General features: G+C 36.7%; 1 protein-coding gene across 10 annotated transcripts in view; it reads right to left on the bottom strand.

Annotated features, from left to right (window-relative positions):
- Positions 1-987: 987 nt before the first annotated feature.
- C4H1orf185 (chromosome 4 C1orf185 homolog) overlaps positions 988-21,532 on the bottom strand; it is a 206,602-nt gene continuing 186,057 nt past the window's right edge. For 6 of the 10 annotated variants that reach the window (XM_081816921.1, XM_081816922.1, XM_081816920.1 and 3 more), the window contains 2 exons: positions 9,878-10,023; positions 988-9,653 (listed from right to left, as the gene is read on the bottom strand). In XM_081816921.1, the coding sequence (XP_081673047.1) occupies positions 9,506-9,653; positions 9,878-10,023 (294 nt within the window). In that variant the 3' untranslated portion in view covers positions 988-9,505. The other 4 variants (XR_014144501.1, XR_014144503.1, XR_014144504.1 and 1 more) reach the window with 2 other exon arrangements.

Below are 21,532 nucleotides of genomic sequence, written 5' to 3'. Positions count from 1 at the left end.
GCCCTGTAGACCAGAGTGTGACCTAATCACAAAACATAATTTAAAATCGAAAATAGTAATAATCAGGACTACTGCAGTGACAAAGACTCTCCTTGACCTAACTCTAGTCAGCCTCCTCTAAGGTCCTCAAGGCCATAAACTTGAGTTCTGTCCTAGGGCTACTTATTCCAGTTTTAGCAAAAATCTGAGTCAGTTTAACCCCACCCTTGTATCTGACAACCTTAGCCAGCCTTCAGCAAAAATCCTATCAAGGAGGTTTAGCCAGAATTCCTCTTAGCCCTGATGTTTCCTCTTAGTAATTTTCTATCCACTGATCCCACCCTGTTCCTTGCCCATAAATCCACACTTGTCCTTTTGTATTCAGAGTAGAGTCCATAGATTTATTTGGTAGACAAGTTTTAGGTTCATATCAATATTGAGCAGAAGGTACAAAGATTTACTATATACAGCCTGCCCCTACACATGCATAGCCTCCCCCATTTCAACATCCTGCACCAGAGTGGTATATTTGTTACAACTGATGAGCCTACAATGACCCATGACTAACACACAAAATCCTTGCTTACGTTAGGGTTCACTCTTGCTGTTGTACATTCTATGGGTTTGGACAAATTTATAATGATGTGTATCCACCATTATAGCATATACAGAATAGTTTCACTGACCTAAGAATCTGTGCTCCACCTTCATCCCTCTCTTGCCCCTAAAAGTCATTGATTCTTTACTGTCGCCATGGTTTTACCTTTTTCAAAATGTCATATAGTTGGAACCATACAGCATGGAGCCTTTTCAGATTGTCTTCTTTCACTTAGTAATATACCATTAAGGTTCTTCCTTGTCTGTCCATGACTTGATAACTCATTTCTTTTTTGCACTGAATAATATTCCACTCCCTGAATGTCCCACAGTTTACACTGAAGAACATTTTACTTACTTCCAAGTTTTGGCAATTATGAATAAAATTGCTATAAACATCCACGCACAGGGTTTTCTTTTCCAATTTTTTTATTGTGGTAAAAAACACTTAACCTAAAAGTTACCACCTTAACCATTTTTTTTTAAAAGTAGGCTCCACACCCAGCATGGAGCCCAACGTGGGCTTGAACCCACAACCATGAGATCAAGACCTGAGCTGAGATCAAGATCAGATGCCTAACTGACTAAGCCAGGCAGGCATTCTTCACCTTAACCATTTCCAAGTGTACAGTTCAGTGGAACTAAATACATTCATAATATTGTGCAACCATTACCACCATCCATCTCCAGATCTTTATTCATCTTGTAAAACCAAAACTATCCATTAAACAATAACTCCCATTCTCCTCTCTCTCCAGCCACTAGCAACCACCATTCTGTCTCTATGATTTTTAACTAAGTATCTCACAGTATTTGTCCTTTGGTGACTGGCCTCAAGGTTCATCCATGTTGTATCATATTACAGGATTTCCTCCCTCTTTAAGGCTGAATAATATTCCATTGTATGTGTATACCACACTTTGCTTATCCATTCATCCATTGATGGGCACAGGTTTCTTCTATATTTTAGTTATTATGAATCATGCTGCTATGAACATGGGCATGCAAATGTCTCTTTGAGACCCTGATTTCAATTCTTTAGTCATATACCCAGAAGTGGAACTGCTGGATCACATGGTAATTCTGTTTAATTTTCTGAGGAACTGCGACACTGTTTTCCACAGAAGCTGTACCATTTTACATTCCCGCAGAAGTGTGTCTGCAAGTTTTTGTGTAGACATAAGTTTTCAACTAATTCTGGCAAATACCAAAGAGCACAATTGCTGGATTGTATGTTAAGAACATGTTCAGTTTTGTAAGAAACTACCAAGTTGTCTTCCAAAGTGGCCGTGCCATTTTGCATCTCCTCCAGCAATGAATGAGAGTTCCTGTTTCTCCATATCTTCCCCAGAATTTGGTGTCAGTATTCTGGGTTTTGGCCATACTAACAGGTGTATAGTGGTAAACTCATTTAATTTCCATTTATCTGAAATTTTCCTTTCACATGCTTATTTGCCATCTGTATATTTTAATTGGTGAGGTTTCTTTTTTTTTAAAGAGGGTTGTTTATATTGTTGTTGAGTTTTAAGAGTTCTTTATATATCTTACAGAACTGTCCTTTATCAGATATGTCTTTTATAACATTTCCTTCAAGTCTATGGCTTGTCTTTTCATCCTTTTGACCCTTTCATACAGCAGAAATTTTTAAATTTAATTAAACTCAGCTTATCTATTTTCTTTCATGTATTGTGCCATGCTTTATATCTAAAAAGTCATTGCAAAACCTAATGTCATGTAGATTTTCTTCTATGCTGTCTTCTAGGGGTTTTATGTATTTGCATTTTACATTTAGATGTGATCCATCCATTTTGAGTTAATTTTTGTGAAGGGTGTAAGGTCTGCATCTAGATTCATTTTTTTGCACATGGGTGTGTAGCCATTCTAGTACATTTGTTGAAAAGACTATCTTTTCTCCATTGTATTACTTGCCTTTGCTCCTTTGTTAAAGATCAATTGACTGTATTTGTGCGGGACTATCTGGACTCTCTATGCTGTTCTACTGATCTATTTGTCCATTCTTTTACCATACTGTCTTGATTACTATAGCCTTATAGTAAGCCTTGAAGTAGGGTAGCATCAGTCCTCCAACTTTGTTCTTCTTCAATAATCTGTTGGTTATTCTGAATCTTTTGCCTCTCCATAAAAATGGAGAATCGGGTGTTGATATCCATAAAATAACTTGCTGGGATTTTGTTTGAGATTGCCTTGAATCTATAGATCAAGTTGGAAAGAACTGACATCTTAACAATATTGAGTCTTCCTATTCATGTACATGGACTATCTCTCCATTTATTAAAAAATTTTTTTTAAGATTTTATTTATTTATTACGCAGAGAGACACTGTGAGAGAGGGAACACAAGCAGGGGGAGTGGAAGAGGGAGAAGTAGGCTTCCCGCGGAATAGGGAGCCCAATGTGGGGCTCTATCCCAGGACTCTGGGATCATGACCTGAACCAAAGGCAGACACTCAACGATTGAGCCACCCAGGCGCCCCTTTCCATTTATTTAGTTCTTATTTGATTTCATTCATCAGAATTTTGTAGTTTTCCTCAAATAGGTCTTCTACATATTTTGTTAACTTTATACATAAGTATTTCATTTTGGGGAGTGGCTAATGTAAATGGTATTTCAATTTGACTTTCAAATTCCCCCCTGTTTATTGCTGGTATATACAGGAAAGCAACTGACTTTTGCATATTAGTCTTGTATCCTGCCATCTTGCTATAATGACTTATTAGTTTCAAGAGTTCTCTGGTTCATTCTTTTGGATTTTTTTACATAAATGATCATGTCATCTATGAACAAAGTCAGACTTATTTCTTCCTTCTCAGTCTGTATATCTTTGATTCCTTCTCTTGTTTTATTGCATTATCTAGGACTTCCAGTATGATATTAAAAAGCAGTGGTGAGAGGGTACTTACCTTATTCCTTATTTTAGTGAAAAGCTTTGAATTTCTCACCATTTAGTATGATGCTAGCTGTAGGTTTTTTTGTAGATAGTTTTTATCAATCTGAGGAAATTCCCCTCTATTCCTAGTTTACCGAGAGTATCATGTATGAGTGTTGGATTTTGTCAAATGCTTTTTCTGTGCCTATTGATATGATCATGGGATTTTTCTTCATTAGCCTGTTGATGTGCTGAATTACATTAATTGATTTTCAGTTGTTGAACCAGCCTTGCATACCTGGGGTAAATCTCACTTGGTATATAATTCTTTTCATATTGTTGGATTCTATTTGCTAAATTTTTTTTTGCTAACTTTTGAGGATTTTTTGCATCTATGTTCATGAGAAATATTGGTCAGTAGTTTTATTTTCTTATAATCTCTTTGTCTGGTTTTGGTATTAGGGTAATGCTTGCCTCATAAAATGGGTTAGGAAGTATTCTCTCTGCTCTATGTTCTGAAAGAAATTGTAGAGAATTGGCATAATTTCTTCCTTAAATGTTTGAAAGATTTCACCAGTGTACCTACCTGGGTCTGATGCTTTCTGTTTTGGAACATTATTAATTGTTGATTCAATTTCTTTAATTAGGTTTATTCATATTTTTAATTCTTCTAGTGTGAGTTTTGGCAGATTGAGTATTTCAAGGAATTGGTCAATTTCACCTATGCCATCAAATTCATGGGCATAGAATCATTCGTGGTATTACTTTACTATTCTGTTAATGTCCATGGGACCTGTAGTGATGGCCTTTCTTTCATTTCTGATGTTAGGAATTTGTGTCCTCTCCCTTTTTAACTTAGTTAGCCTGGCTAGAGGCTTGTTGATTTTATTGATCTTTTCAAAGAACCAGCTTTTGGTTTGATTTTCTCTATTGATTTCCTGTTTTCAATTTCATAAATTTCTGCTCTAATTTTTATTATCCCTTTTCTTCTATTTACTTTGAATTTAATTTGCTCTTCTTTTTCTAGTTTCCTAAAATGGAAGCTTAGGTGACTGATTTTAGATCTTTCTTCTCTTCTTTTCTAATATAGGCATTCAATGCTATAAATTTCCCTCTAAACACTGCTTTTGCTCCATCCTACAAATTTTGTTAAGTTCTCTTTTCATTTTCATTTAGTTCAAAATATTGTTTAATTTCTCTTGAGATTTCTTTTTTGACCCATGTGTTAGTTAGAAGTGTGTTGTTTAATCACTAAGTATTTTGGGATTTTCTAGCTATCTTTCTGTTACTGATTTCTAGTTTATTTCTATTATGGTCTAGAGCAGACATTGTATGATTTCTATTCTTTTAAATTTTGTAAGGCATGTTTTATAGCCCAGAATGTAGTCTATTTTGGTAAATGTTTCATGTGACCTGAGAAGAATGTATATTCTGGTGTTCTTGGATAAAGTAGTCTATAGATATCCATTATACCCAGTTGATTGATGTTGCCATTGAGTTCAATTATATCCTTACAGACTTTAAACCTGTTGGATTTGCCCATTTATGATAGAGTGGAACCAGATATTAAAGAGATATTGCAGGGGTGCCTAGGTGGCTCAGTCAGTTAAGGGTCTGCCTTCAGCTCAGGTGTTGATCCTGGAGTCCCGGTATCAAGTCCCAGATTGAGTTTCAGGATCGAGTCCCACATCAGGCACCCTGCTCAGCTTCTCCCTCTGACCTTCCCCCCTCTCGTGCTCTCTCTCTGTCTTTCAAATAAATAGGTAAAATCTTTAAGAAAAAATAAAGAGATATTGCAAAAATAAAATGTTATTTATGCTAACATATAAGGGGCTTGATATTGTTATTTTTAAATGAATTAAATATTTTTTTATATTTCTCAGTTTTCTTTTCTTTGTTTTAAAGATTTTATTTATTGGAGAGAAAGAGAGAGCAAGAGAAAGAGAGAGCATGAGCAGTGGGGAGGGGCAGAGGGGGAGGAGAAGCTGAGCAGGGAGTCTGACACTGGGCTCCATTCCAGGACCCCAGGATCATGACCTGAGCCAAAGGCAGACGCTTTACTCACTGAGCCACCCAGACGCCCCTCAGTTTTATTTCCTAACATGATGTATACTGATAGATATAATTTATATAAACCAAAGCTCATTGGAGTCCTCAATAATTTTTAGGAGCATATAGGGGTCCTAAAACAAAAAGTTTGAGAATTGCTAGTCTAAAGCCTTCCCACTCAAATGTGATCCATAGATCACCACTACCTGATTTACCTAGGAGCTTATTAGAAATGCAAAGTCTCAGACCCTACCTAAGACTGAGTAAATGAATGTACATTTTACCACGATCCTCAGATTTATATGCACATTAAAGTTTAAGGAAAACTTGACCCAGGAAGGTTAAAAGGTCTTCTTGACACTTGAGCTTTGTAGGATGGCTAGGAGCAGCTGGGGAGGACTGAAGACAAGGACTCAAGCAGAAGGGAGAGCTTAGATGAAGGCATAGTAGACAGAAATAGGAAAACTGCAAATAGAACATATCTAGATTTTTGTAATTTTTTTTTCCAATTTTTTTTATTGTGGTAAAATACACATAAAATTTACCATCTTAACCATTTTTAAGTATACAGTTCAGTGGTTATTAAACACATTAATAATGCTGTGCAATCATCACCACAATTCATCTCCATAACTCTTCTATTCTTTTTAGAATTATGTTAAAATACATATAACATAAAGTTTACCATCGTAACCATTTTTAAGTGTACACTTTAGTGGTATTAAATACATTCACATTGTTTTGCAGCCATCACCACAATCCATCCCCATAACTCTTTTCATTTTGTAAAATCAAAACTCTATACCTATTAAACAGTAACTCCCCAGTTATTGCTATGCACAAGGGTTCCAGTTTCTCCTTATCATTGCCAACACTCGTTTTCTGTTTTCCTGATAATAGCCATCCTAATAACTGTTAGGTGATATCTCATCGTAGCTTTGATTTGCATTTCCTGAACGATAAGTGATGCTGAGTATCTTTTCATGTGCTTAATGGCCATTCCTTTTCTTTGGAGAAATGTACTCAAGTCTTTTGCCTACTTTCAATCATATTGTTTTGTTTTTGTTGTTGACTTTCAGGAGTTCTCTATATATTCTGATTCTTAATCCCTTATCAGCTATATGATTTGCAAATATTTTCTCCCATTCTGTAGGTTTCCTTTTATGCTGTTGATAGTGTCTTCTGATGCAAAAAAATTTTAATTTTCATGAAGTCCAATTTGTTTATTTTTTCTTTTGTTACCTGTAATTAGTGTCATAGCTAAGATATCATTGCTGAGTCCAATGTTGTGAAGTTTTAGCACATGTTTTCTTTCAAGAATTTTTTAAATTTAGGTCTGATCCATTTTGAGTTAGTTTTTTTTTTTAATATGGTGTTAGCTAAAGGTCCAAATTCATTATTTTGCTTATGTATACCATTTTTCCCAACATCATTTCTTGAAAAGACTGTCCTTCCCCATTGAATGGTCTAGGCACCCTTTTCAAAAATCATTTGATCATATTATGTGAGGCTTTATTTCTGGGATCTCTATTCTACTCCATTGGTCTATATGTCTGTCTTTACGCCAGTACCACACTGTTTTAATTTTTGTTTTGTAAGTTTTGAAATCAGGAAGTGTGAGTTCCCCAGTTCTTCTTTTTCAAGATTTTTTTTTGGCTATTTGGGGTCCCTTGTGATTCCATATGAATTTTAAAATGTTTTTTTCTATTTTTATATAAAACTGTAATTGGCATTTTGATAGGGTTTGCATTGACTCTGTAGATTGCTTTGGGTAATATGGGCATTTAACGATACTAAATCTTCCATTCCATTCCATGATATGTTTCCATTTATTTATGTCTTCTTTAATTTCTCTTAGCAATGTTTTGTAAGGTTCATGTACTAGTCTTTCATCTCCCTGGTTAATTCCTAAATATTTTATTCTTTTTGATGCTATTACAAAAAAATTGTTTTTGTAATTTCCTTTTCAAATTGTTCATTGTTAATGCAGGTGACCCCTGAAGAGCACAGGGGTTAGGACTGTTGACCCATGTGGTTGAAAATGCATATATAACTTTGACTCCCCCCAAATTTAACTACTAATAGCCTACTGACCAGAAGGCTTACCAATAAAATAAACAGTCAACACATATTTTTGTATGTTACATGTATTTTATACTGTATTTTTACAATAAAGTAAGCTAGAGAAAGCAAAATATTATTAAGAAAATCATAAGGAAGAAAAAATAAATACTGATAGTACTGTACTATAAAAAATCCATGTATAAATGGACCCATTCAGTTCAAACCCATGTTGTTCAAGGGTCAAATGTATATAAAAAATGCAACTGATTTTTGTGTTGACTTTGTTTCCTGCTACTTTGCTGAGTTTATTAATTAGTTCTAATATGTTTTCTTTGGTGCGTGGGTTCTTTAGGGTTTTCTATGTATAAGATTATATCATCTGCAAATAGAAATAATTCTACTTCATCCTTTCCAATTTCCCGATGTCTTTCTTTTTTCTGCCTACTTGCTCTGGCTAGATCTTCCAGTACTATGTTGAATAGAAGTGGTAAAAGTGGGCATCCTTACCTTTTCCGAGGAAAAGCTTTCAGTCTTTTACCATGGAATATGATATTCACTGTGGGTTTTTCATACATGGCTTTTATTATGTTGAGGTCATTTCCTACTATTCCTAGTTTTCAGAATGTTTTTATCATGAAAGTTTGTTGAATTTTGTCAAATGCTTTTTCTGTATCAGTTGAGATGATCATGTGGGTTTTTTTCCTTCATTCCATTAATGTGACATATTACATTGATTGCTTTTTCATATTGAAAAATCCTTACATTCTAGGGATAAATTACACTTGATTGTGGTGCATAATCCTTTTATGTGCTGCTGACTTTGGTTTGCTGGTATTTTGTAGAGGATTTTTGCATCAATGTTCATAAGGCATTGGTCTATAGTTTTCTCGTAATGTCTTTTTCTGGCTTTGGTATCAGGGTAATGCTGGCCTTACAAAATGAGTTAGGAATTGTTATCTCCTCTTCAATTTTTTGTAAAACTTTGAGAAGGATTGGCATTAGTTCTTTAATGTTTGGTAGAATTCACTAGTGAAGCCATCAGGCAGGCCCAGGGCTTTCTTTCTAGGAAGATTTTTTATTGTGAGTTCAATCTCCTTACTAGTTATAGGTCTATTCAGATTTTCTGTTTCTTCACAATTTAGTCTTGGTAGGTTTTTTTTTTCTAGTAATTTGTCCATTTCATCTAGATTATTCAATTTGTTGATATGCACTTGCTAATAAAACTCTCATAATCCTTGTTATGTCTGTAGAATCAGTAGTTATGTTGCCACTTTCATTTCTGATTTTAGTAATTTGAGTCTTCTCTCTTTTTCCTTAGTCATCTAATGAGAGTTTTGTCAATTTTGTTGATCTTCTAGTTTCATTGAAACTTCTGGTTTCATTGACTTTTTTTTCTATTGTTTTTGTATTCTCTATTTCATTTATCTGTGATCTATATTATTTCCTTTTTTCTGTTAGCTTTGGGCTTAGTTTGTTCTTCTTTTTCTAGTTCCTTAAATTGCAAGGTTAGTTTGTTGATTTGAGATCTTTCTTGTTTTTTAATGTGTTTATAGCTATAAATTTCCCCCTTAACACTGCTTTTGCTGAGTTCCATAAGTCTTGGTATATTGTGTTTTCATTTGTCATTCATCTCAAAGTATTTCCTAATTTCCTTTGTGATTTCTTCTTTAAACTATTGTTTGTTTAAAAGTATGTTGTTTAATAAACACAATTTTGTGAACCTTGCAATTTTCCTTCTGTTATTTATTTCTAGTTTCATCCCATAGAAGATACTTTGCATAATATTTATATTTTTAAATCTATTGAGACTTAATTTGTGGCCTAATATATGGTCTACCCTAAAAAATGTCCCATATGCACTTAAGAAGAATATGTATGCTGTTGTTGTTGAGTAGAGTGTTCTGTATATGTTTGTTAGATGGAGTTGGTTTATTGTATTAAGTCTTTTATTTTCTTACTTATCTTCTGTCTGTTATTTCCTTCCTTATCATCTTCTGGAATGGTAGTCCTAGTCATTATCATGAGTAGGGTATTGAAGTCTTCAACCATATAGAATTGTCTATTTTTCCCTTCAATTCTGTCAGGGGGAAAAGAGAAAAATGAAAGAGTGGCAAAAAAGGGGCACCAACACTTTAAATTCCCTGGAAGTCACTAGTTAGAGGGGGAGGGGCTTGCAACAACTGGAAGGTGCAACAATAATGGCTGCCCACCTCTTTGTCTGTACCTCTGTGATCAGAAGCAGCAAACAGCAATCAGAGCACAGATCCCCAATATTTGGAGGACAGAGTTCCTTTTGCTCACCCTGGCTTGTACAAGCTGCTGGTGGTCAAGCTGCTCCAGAAACTTGTGCACAGCAGCCTGCCACTGGGGGTGGAGGATGGACAGCTGCTACTGTGCTGAGTTGAAATTGACTGAAATTCACCACAATTTATCTTCCAAATCTTCCCCTAGAAGTTATAAGCAAGGCATCAATAAACTCTAGAGTTCCAAATACATAGTTATATGAGGCAGATTCTGCTCTGCAGTTGTTGTCTAGGTGGGGAGACAGAATCTTGGCACTTCTAACTTTGCCACCTTTCCAGAATACTCTCTTGGTAACATTTTGCCCTCTAAAAAATAAATTATGGTGATTACAATATCTTTACATTAAAAACCAGGAGCTAATATATATATATTAACTGAAGGACAATCTTGGAAACAATGATCTAAATATTTGATCATAGGAAAATGACTAAATAATCATATACTCACTTTAAGATGTATTCTCTAAGGGCGCCTGGGTGGCTCAGTTGGTTAAGCGACTGCCTTCGGCTCAGGTCATGATCCCGGAGTCCTGGGATCGAGTCCCACATCGGGCTCCCTGCTCGGCAGGGAGTCTACTTCTCCCTCTGACCCTCTCCCCTATCATGCTGTTTCTCTCTCTCTCTCTCTCAAATAAATAAATAAAAAAATTAGAAAAAAAAAAGATGTATTCTCTAAAATTGTCATTCTCTACAACATTATTCTCTAGTCCCTTGCCTTACTTTGTTTTTCTTTATAGCACCTGATATTTTACTATGTATGTATTGTTCATTGTATGTATCTGTCACTAGAATTAAGACCATAGGGTAAAGTCTTTGTCATTTTCACTACTGAATCCTCAGCATCTAAAATAGAGCCTGGCAAATTATAGGAACTATGTAAATATTTTTTGAATATATGCATAAATGAAGCATGAAAAGTTCTTGGGAAATACGATTTAGTAAAAAATACAGAAAATGAAATGTTTTCTCTCATTAAAACAATGAAAAAATGACAAAAATGACAAGACAGAGTTTGGAATTTAGGAACTTGGAGACAATGGTCACCAAGGTAATGTGGAGAAATGGAAATGATATTCTGCTAGGAGACAAGGTTGTAGGCAATGTTTCCTCTCTCTCTTTCCCTTTATTCCTAGTATTAGTGTTTCAAAATGGTTTGTGCTATGAGAAAAAAACTTTAAAAATTCTTTTCCTGAGGCAGGTGCAAGTATGGATAGAATATTATACTTGCCACCCTTATTCCTGACAAATGGAGCTATATATTCCAGAGTGGGAAAGAATAGTCCTTGGAGCTTTCAGAGAGGATAATAAGCACTGAGAAGGAGGATGATTGCTTAGTGTTTGAATAGTAAGTCACATGATACATTAGAATCAAGGGATGTGGGGAGAAGGAAGTAAGAACTAGCTTCTGGGTCTGTGTCCACAGGCTCTGTTCTGAATTTAACAATGGAACACCAATAATCAGGCAAGGCCAGAACACAGAGTTTCACATCTTATACATGTCACAAAGATGCTCAAGCCAGGAAACAAGTGACAATTAAAATTCAGACCTTACTCTACTTTCTGAGCCACTGAAACCTGGTGTAGGACTGTATCTGCCCAGAAGATGTACTTTTTTCTAATTTTCACAAAGGCGTCACAGAGGATAGGTAGTGGAATGGGCCACTGACTTAGTGTGCTGGAGTCTGATGCCAAGTAAAATAACCTCTTAGTTGTACCACATCAATCTCTACTCTAAGTAAGTAGTAGGGTCAGGCTCAATGTGTAGTTTTCAAATAACCCATGAAAAGCATGTGATTAGAATTCATCACATACAGTCTGTTACCCAGACTTGCACACATGCTGAAATAAGTTTATATGCTGAATGTAAATATAGAACACTAAATGGCCTACTTTCTTCTAAGCCTACTGCCATGATTTAATGAAGAAATGGGGATGGAAGGCTTGCATATGGGAACATAGAAAGAAAAGCTTTGGAGTTACAACTCTTGGATTCATCAATTGGAAAAACATTAAGTTGAAGTCTCCAATCACTTTCTCCTTATATCTCTCTGACTGCCTTAGGAAAAGACATTAAATAATTTCTGAGTGGTTTGTATTTCTCACATCCTCTACAACAACCATGTGAACTCAATGTTTCCCAAACATACTGTGCTCTCTCACCCTGCCTCCCCTTGGCCCATGCCTAGAAAGTCTTTCATTGTCTCCTCAGCAAATTCTCCTCAGCAAATTCTTTGATGCTCTTCCTATTAAGAGATGGTGTCTATGTCCTTTCTACCTGTATCTGAGTAGAGACTCTGGTACTGTTTTAACTAATAAAACATGGCAGAAATAACAGTGCTGGTTTCAAAGCCTGGGACTTAAAAAACTGGAAGTGTTCATTTCCTATCCCTTGGAACATTGCCCCTTGGAGTTCTTGGGTGTCAGGTAAGATGTTTGACATCCTTCTGGAGGGACCTCATGGACAGGCTTTGAGACCACATGTAGAGAGAAGGGCCTGACTGAGCCTAGCTTCTGTGTAAAGGAGGTGGACTTAGCTGAACCCAGTCTTCCAGTTGTCCCTGCCAATGCATCAGTCATGTGAGTGAAGCTAGGATCCTCCAGACTAGCCAAACTTCCAGCTGAAGAACATCCACTGACTCCATTTAACTCCATGTGGAGAAGAAGAATCAATTGGTCATCCAAGCTTATGCCAAATATTAACTCACAAAATTAAGATACATAATGATTTTTTTTAAAAAAGCTATTAAGTCCAACAACTGATAACCAGAACAGAAGCTGATACCTGGAAATGGGGTACTTCCATAACACAAAACCCAAGACATTGGATATTGACTTTGAGACTAGGCAATGGGTAGAGACTTGAAGGGCCTTGAGGAATCTGTTAATGAAACTTGGAATGGGTTGGAGAAGACTGTTGGTGAAGACTTACAGAACAGTCAAGAAATTGTGTTTGGAAGCTGGAGGAAGATTTGGCAAATGGTCATTTATAGTAACATGGAAAATAGAAAGATACCTAATGAACTTGAGGATCTGACTGGGGATTTGCCAGGCAGAAAGTACAAAGCATTAACTAGCTTTTTCTAGCTATCCATGATAAAATATGAGAAGAGAGAGGTAAACTAAAGAAGGGCCCAGGATAGTATTTCTAGCCTATTTCCAGCACAAGGATCTCAAAGGAATAAATGACCTCTTGTTACAGGTCAAATCCAAGGTGCTGTCAGCAAAATAAGGTCACAGGGTAAAAACAAATCAAGGGTGCAACTGTAAAATCTTTTTTTTTTTTTAAGATTTTATTTATTTATTTGACAGAGAGAAAGAGCACAAGCTTGGGGGGGAGGAGGCAGAGGGAGAAGCAGCCTCTCCACTGAGCAGAGACCCTGATGCAGCACTTGATCCCAGGACCCTGGGATCATGACCTGAGCTGAAGGCAGACTTTAACTGACTGAGCCACCCATGCGTCCCTGTAAAATCTTTTAAGACCTCAGAAAGATTTAAGGCTCTATCTTATAGATCCTTTATAAATTGTTCTTAGGGGTAAAAAAAAATTATTTCTGGGCACCTGGGTGGCTCAGTTGGTTAAGCTACTGCCTTCGGCTCAGGTCATGATCCTGGAGTCCCAGGATCGAGTCCTGCATTGGGCTCCCTGCTAAGCAGGGAGTCTGCTTCTCCCTCTGACCCTCCCCCCTCTCATGCTCTCTCTATCTCATTCTCTCTCTCAAATAAGTAAAATCTTTTTTTAAAAAAAAATTATTTCTAAGAATCTTAATGCTGTGCCTCATTGCCCCTCAATGTTAAACAACAGGTTTTCTAAGAGTCTTAAGTGTGTCATTCCACAGCAGCTTCACAGAGCACCCAAGGTCAAGAAAGGCTCTCTGAAAGAGATTTGTGGGTGTGTTTTCTGCATAATGGGGTAGAGTATACTTTGATACACAGGAAACTCCCAGAATTTTAAAAGGATTACATTAGCTTGGCTTGAAACTGACAGAGACAACACAAAATGAAAAGAGGTCTTTGGACTCCCAGTCAGCTGTGGGCAGAGAGCAGGCTGAGAAAACTACTCAACTACAAAAATGGGTTAGTTGTTATAGAAAAAAGAGGAATGATTCAGAGGGCAAAACCAAAAGTCACAGACACTCTTATTCCCAGGGAGCAGAACCAGGCCTTAATGAAGGAACTGGCAACATGTGCCTGGCTAGATTTCAGAATACAGTAGTGACTGCTATGTGCTCCCATTCCCCCACCCACCACCACCACTGAACCAGAGTATCCGTTACAGTTATTTTATGCCTGTCACCATTACAGTTGGGTGTGTAAGGGGAAGATAACTTATCTCTTAAGTTCAGAGATCTTCAGGTTGAAAGGAACAATGCTCAAGAAGCTACAGCTGAGGAATTACATCTGAGGCGCTTCATCCACACCGGGAACTTATTCAGATAATGTGCTCATGGACCTTAATCCTGAGTCTGACGCTATAATGGGCTGTTTTGAGGGGTGGGTCCTTTGAGGAGGTGAATGCATTTTGCATGTGGGAAGAATATAAATAATTTGTGGTCAGAGAGCAGATGGTGACAGATTAAAGATGGCTGTAAATTCTTTGATCCTTTTACCATTGTCAAGTTTTATGTCTCCTCCTCCAGAGTCTGGGTGGGCTTTAGATTGTTTTGAGCAATAGAATACTAGAAATGACACTGTGCTAGTTTCCAAGCCCAAGTCTTAACAGACTGTTAACTTCCACTTCCTGTCTCTAGGGAACATTGTCTCTTTGAGCCCTGAGCCACCATGTACCCCGCTGGAGAGATCACACTGAGACTGTCTGTAGGGTAAGAGGGGCCCAAATGAAGCCAGCTTTCTAGCCATTCCTGTCAAGCCTTGAGGCATGTAAGTGAAGCCAAATGAATACCTTTGAGTGACCTCAGTTGACTCCATGTAGAGCAAAACAAGCAATTAACCCAGTCCTGACTGGATTCCTGATTCACAATTGTAGGAAATGATGAAATGGTTATTGATCTAAGCCACCATACTGGGCTGCCTGGGTGGCTCAGTTGGTTAAGCAGCTGCCTTCGGCCCAGGTCTTGATCCCAGGGTTCTGGGATCGAGTCCCACATGGGGCTCCTTGCTCAGCAGGGAGCCTGCTTCTCCCTCTCTCTCCCTCTGCTTGTGCTCTCTCTGTAAAATAAATAAAATCTTTAAAAAAAAAAAAGATAAGCTACCAAACTTTGGGATAGTTTGTTACACAACAGTAAATAACTGAGATCTCCATGACTTTGGGTCAATCTTTTCTCTCTAGAACTATTTCTTCAGCTTGGGCAGTGTTGGGCTCAGTTAGGTGAACTCAAAAGGCCTTAATGGTTCTGATTTTCAGTTCCAAAGCAGTTAAAGGTGGTTGGATTATTCCAGATGGCATTTAGACATTTGTTAAATGATCAGAGGAATATAGACTACATATAATTATGTACTCAATAAGTATTTTAATGAGTTTTGAAGGATGAAAAAGAACTAAGTAGAAGTGAAGGAAGGACACCAGACAGAATGAACAGCATGTGCAAAAACTCAAAAACCTGGACAGCTTAGGAAATTGCAAGCATTTCAGAATTGTTGAAGTAGCAAGTATAAGGGAGAACAGGGGAGATGAAGCTGCAAAGATAGACAGGACCAGATTATAGAGAGACTTATGTGCCTGGCCACGCATTTTAGGCTTTATCTGCAGACCCTGGAAAACCTTGAAAGGAAAATTATCACTGAATCCTCAGCAAGATAAATGTATTATCCCTCTTTTCATAGATATAGAAACTAAGGTTTTGTTACCTGTCCAAGATTACATAATTAGTAGGTGGCTGATCCAGGATTGGAATCCATGTCTAATAGCTCTGAAACTACATTTTCAAAGACTTCAGAAGGGAATATAACTTTATTTTTTAAAAAATCACGTTGAATATATTCTTTGAAATTGTATAAAGTAGGAGAGATGTGAAAGTAAATGTCATAAGCAATCTGAATTGCTTATGATTAATTTTCCTTGGGGGAAATAGAAGAAATGATTAATTTTCCTTGGAGAAATGAGTAAAACCTCTCAGAAAAGAGGACATCTTATTTATGTATTTATGTATGTATTTATTTATTTTCCTTTTTTTAAAAGATTTTATTTATTTATTTTGAGAGAGAGAGAGAGAGTGGGGGGGTGCAGAGGGAAAGAATCTCAAGCAGGCCCCATGCTGAGCACAAAGCCAAACTCGGGGCTCCATCTCATGCTGGTGAGATCATGACCTGAGCCAAAATCAAGAGTTGGTCGCTTAACCAACTGAACCACCCAGGCGTCTCTTATTTATTTATTTGTTACTTACTTACTTATCATTTATTGTTATTTTAAAGCAGAGCTAACATTATTTGAGCTCTAACTATATGCCTGGCATTGTTCTAAGTGTTTTCCATGTATTATCTTATTTATGTCTCACAACAACCCTGTGAAGTAGGTACTACTACTTTCTACTATTATTTTTAAAGCAAAGAGAATTTAGGTAACTTGCTCAAGTCTCACATTTTGTAAGCCTGGATTGGATCCTGGTGGACTGGAATCATGCTTTTAATCATCAGCAGGAACATTTAAACTGGGTTTTAAGATAGGGAGAAGACTTGTGGGCCAAAGGGCATTTAAGAGAGAAAAGCGAATGCAAATACTTGATGCAAATGTTTGTTGGCATGAAAGCTCCCTGTGTTCGAAGAATAACATTTCAGGGAAGCTGAAATTTAGAGAAAGAACATTGTGTATGTGTGTGTATAGTAGGAAGTGGAGGGAGAATGAGAGAAGAATGGTAGGTGAGGGTGCTAGAAATATAGTCTGGGGCCAGGTAATGGAAGACCTGGGATGCTAGACAAAGGACTTGATCATCTAGGCTATGGGGAAGCGTTGGAGTTTTTCTTTCTTTCCTTTTCTTTTTAAAAAAATTTTTTGAATTTTTTAATCAAAGGAGTACCACAATTAGGTCTATATTTTAGAAAGAACAATCTGGTTGAAAGGGAAAATGGATGGAATAGAAGAGACTGGAGGCATACAGAAAGTAGTCAGGACTCAGCTGTAATGTCTGCCATCGAGGCCTGAGCTAGGATGGTGGTAGTGGGGATGGGGGAAAGGGAAATGAGCAATATGTGGGCTAGTGCTTGTTTTCATAGCTAATAGTAAGTTCCTACTGGGCATAATTTTGAAAGTTGATTAAATGTAGCCTGTTTTGCTTGGAGAGGCGTGGATAAAAAGCTTCTTTTCCTAATTTGAAAAGTCAGGAACTCTGCCTACAATTCAGTGGTCCACACAGGGCAGGCAAATCAAACACGCTAAGGCCATTAAAGGACACACATATAAGAAGAGTTTGAATACTTGGGTGTTTTCCTGGCCTTCCCATCTACAGCTATTTGCATTATTTCTACCTCAAAGACAAGACCCCAGCTGCATTTTTTTTTTAAAGATTTTATTTATTTATTCATGAGAGACAGAGAGAGAGAGAGAGAGGCAGAGGGAGAAGCAGGCTCCCAAGGAGCAGGTAGCCTGATGCGGGACTCGATCCCAGGACCCTGAGATCATGACCTGAGCTGAAGGCAGACGCTTAACCATCTGAGCCACCCAGGCTCCCGCCCAGCTGCATTTTAACAGGCATATTCCTGGATTTTAAAATGTCCACCGAGGCCACAAAACTTTACCCGACCCAAATAAAACTGAACAAAGGCTGAGGCAAATCCTGCATTCTGCACATCCTGCCTTAACATGACAAAGGAAACTTGCTGACACCTCCAACACTTTTCATATCAATTCCATTTGCCTGGAAAGCCCTCACTTCCATTATCCTCCTCTATGATGGGCTCAGACCCACCTCTCCCAAGGCAAAGCCAGATATGCACTTCTCTCTGCTCCTCTAGCACCCTCCATATTTCTCAATTATAGCACTTGTCATCTGTTTAATAACTATGTGATTTCTTATCTTTCTCTTTCACCTGTACTGTGAACTGTTTAAGGGTACAGATTTAATTTTGTTCATTTATTTATCTCCAGTGTCAGGCAAGACACCTAACACATAAGTGCTTGTTAAGTAACTGGCAGTCGGCACGTAAACATATGATAAAAATCTTCAGTTAAAGAAATTCAAATGCAAATGAAATACTGTCAAAATTATTTTAAAACATAATCAAAATAATGCATTCACATTGTTTATAAAATCAAAAAATTCTATCAGAGTTATGGTGAAAAACTGAGATCTCCAGCTCCTCCCATCCTTAACCTCAAGCCTCCTCCCCAAACTCTTTTGGCTATTTCTTCTGGTATTTACCTCCATTAAAAGATAACATGCTTACACTGATTCTTTTTGATTTATCAACTTTAGATATTATCTTTTGATTCCTATTGTGAAAAGTGAGGGGTCAGCCCTCTCCCATCACTCTAGGCTCCTATTTCCTCTCTCTAACATATATAAAATATAATTTTTTACTAAATCAAAATTCACTGTTTGAATTATTGTATTATTTACTGCCAAGCTAAGCACCGTACTATAATTCTATTTCCTTTCTTGTACACTTTTCTTACTGGAGATATTAATCATTTTATCTTTTCCTGTGCTTTGTTCTCTATGTCACTATTTTCTACATTATTGAATATATCAGATAATTCATCTGTTCCATTTATTTTCCTGAAGATACACATTCTGGAGCCCTCCATTCTCCTATTCCAATCTTCAAACATGCTAAACAGTTGCCACCCCAGCATTCTCCTTTACTGTCATAACAGAATTTTCTTTGCCACTCTCCTGTGGTAGATGTCCTTTTTACCAAGCCCATGTTTATCTTTTTCTCCCTCATTTTGGTGGCACATATGCTATCAGTGTCATTTGTTTGTCCTGAAAAAGGTATGGGAAGTAATTTTTTTTGGAGACTTTGGAAGTCTCAATATGCCTTATTTTTACCTTCCAGCTTGACTGGCAGTTCTCTGCATATAGAATTCTAGCTTGGAAATAATTTCGACACAGAACTTTTAAGGCGCTGTTACTTTCTTTTCTAGTTTCTATTTTTTGTTGTTGAGACATTTCATGTCCTTTGGGTTCTCTCTCTATACCTTGTAGGATACCATTATTTTCCCTTTGTAGCTTAAGGATACTTTATCTCCCAGTATCCTGAAATTTCTTAAGGATGTACCCTGACACTTTTTAAAAAAAATTTATTGTGCTCAGCTTTTAATATATCTTTCAAATGGAAAACATGTGTTCTTCAAATTCTGGAAATTTTTTCTTGTGTTCTTTCTTTAATAATTTCTTTTTCTCGGGGCGCCTGGGTGGCTCAGTTGGTTAAGCGACTGCCTTCGGCTCAGGTCATGATCCTGGAGTCCCGGGATCAAGTCCCACATCGGGCTTCCTGCTCAACAGGGAGTCTGCTTCTCCCTCTGACCCTCCCCCCTCTCATGAGCTCTCTCTCTCTCAAATAAATAAATAAAATCTTTAAAAATAATAATAATTTCTTTTTCTCTATCTCTTTACTTTCTCTTTTTGAAACGTACATAGCTGGATTGTGGATCTCCTGAATTGATCTTCCAGTTTTCTTCTGTCTTCTTTGTCGAGCTGTTTGTCTTCCTGTTCTGTTCTTAGGGGAAGATTTCTTCCATTTTAATTTCCAACTCTTCTATTGATTTTTTAAGTTTTCTGCTTTCATGTTTTTAATTTTCATGAGTTCTTGTTTTCTTTTTATTCCTTTTTTTCTTAAGAAAGCATCCTACTCTTGTTTCATGAATGCAATATCTATTCTTACTCTCTAAGTACATTGATGATCATCTAAAATTTTTCTTCTGTTCCCTAGTTTGTCTGCTTTTTTTTGAGCTCCATTTCTTGATTTCTTTTGGCTTCTCCCATTTTGGAGGCTTCCTTCAAATATTTGGTGAATTTTTGCAGCCCTTTATATTTAGTAGGAGGTACTAAAACATCAGTTGGAAGCTCCGTGTGAGTAGATGGGATTTTCAACTGGTGGCTTCGCTGTAGGGTAATAGGGAGGTTACCTGATAATTTTGCTGGGTACCTCAAAATACCAGTATCTGTAGTTCTTTTTTCTGAAGCTGGTCAGTTTCTCCAGATTCTCTCCTTGAGTAGCAGAGGCAGGTATGGCTGCCTGGCTATCCAGGTACTCTAAACTGTGTAGGACTAGGGGCCAGAAGTCTCACCATTCAGTGAGTGTATATTCACTTAATTCCCCTGTTTTCTGTTGGCACTTCTCTCCCCCTGCTAAGTGCCTAATTTCTCTGGGCTTTGGCATCATGGGTGCAATTTTCCCATAGGTCAAATCTCTGGTCTTCTGCCAGGATAGGGAGATACACTAGCCTGGTTGGATGAGCTGGGGGAAGGGACCTGCAACTCTAAGTTCTCTCTACACAGACATTCAACCAATATCCACACCTCATCCCTGCCTTCCACAATAACTTGTGCCTCAAATTACTGAGCCTTTCTCAAATGGCAGTACAATGTAGTCATTAAGAGAATGGACCTTGAACCCAGATAGCCTGGGCTTGAAATTTGGCTATGTGTCCTTGGACAAATTATTTGACCTCATGCTTCAGTTTTCTCAGTTGTAAAATGGTGAAAATAATAGTACCTACCTTGAAGGATGTTGTGAAGATTAAATGAGTTTATATATGAAATATGCTTAGAATAATGCCTGATATCTACTAAGATATATAGTAATATAATATTATTCTTATCCTTATTCGTGTCTATAGCTTCCAACTGGAATCTCCCCTCAGCATATACTTCAGCTTTCTCAACTCTACTGACTTTGCCGTCTTCTAAAAATTTGTCTATTGGCAACTTTTTCTGCATTCTTTGCTCATGAGTTGATAGCATTAAAACAAACATTTGTTCTCATTTTATTGATAGTTTTGGAGAAGAGGGAAGATAAGCACACATACAAATTATAATATATACATATTATGTATAAAACATATATAACATGTTATATATTATTATATGTTATTATACTAGAACTGGTTCAATTGACCAAAACAAAAACACTGAAATCATAACATCAATGTTGATAAGATTGTGTTGAAATAGGGAACTCATTTATTGTTATCAATATGAATTCATATAATTCCTTTAGAATATAGAATCTATATTGAAACAATAAAATGCTTTGACCTGTAACTGGCTCTCCATTGAAATTATTTAGAGGTGAAAAATCAATAAACAAAATGTTATTCATTTTAATGAAAAATTAGAGGTCACAAAAATTTCCAACAATCTTAGGATGCTAAAATTTAGTACATGTCTTACACATCTAACACACAGTTGATAATATTATATAGTAATTATTTTCAAATATGACTTATGTTAAAATTTAAATATTATAACACTAAGTGCAAAGAAAAGGAAACAAACATATGTTCACTGTGGGTAAGCAATGTAAACTTTATATGTTATAAAGAGAATATGCAAAAATAAAGCCAGTTGTTTTAGAGAGGTAGAATTAGGGAGGTTTTGTTTTTCTTTTTAAAAAATTCCTTTTATGTTGTTATAAAAATGTTTTTATAATTAAAAAAAAAAAAAACCTCAAGCCTAAAGCTGACAAAAATCATAGTGATTGTGTCTACCAGACCCCTTAGATGAAGAGGAAAACTAAACCATTCAGCCAAACATCT

The sequence above is a fragment of the Leptonychotes weddellii genome, chromosome 4 (genome assembly GCF_054177405.1).
Source record: "Leptonychotes weddellii isolate Sample4059 chromosome 4, ASM5417740v2, whole genome shotgun sequence".
NCBI lineage: Eukaryota > Metazoa > Chordata > Mammalia > Carnivora > Phocidae > Leptonychotes > Leptonychotes weddellii.
This window is presented reverse-complemented; position numbering and strand designations above follow the sequence as displayed.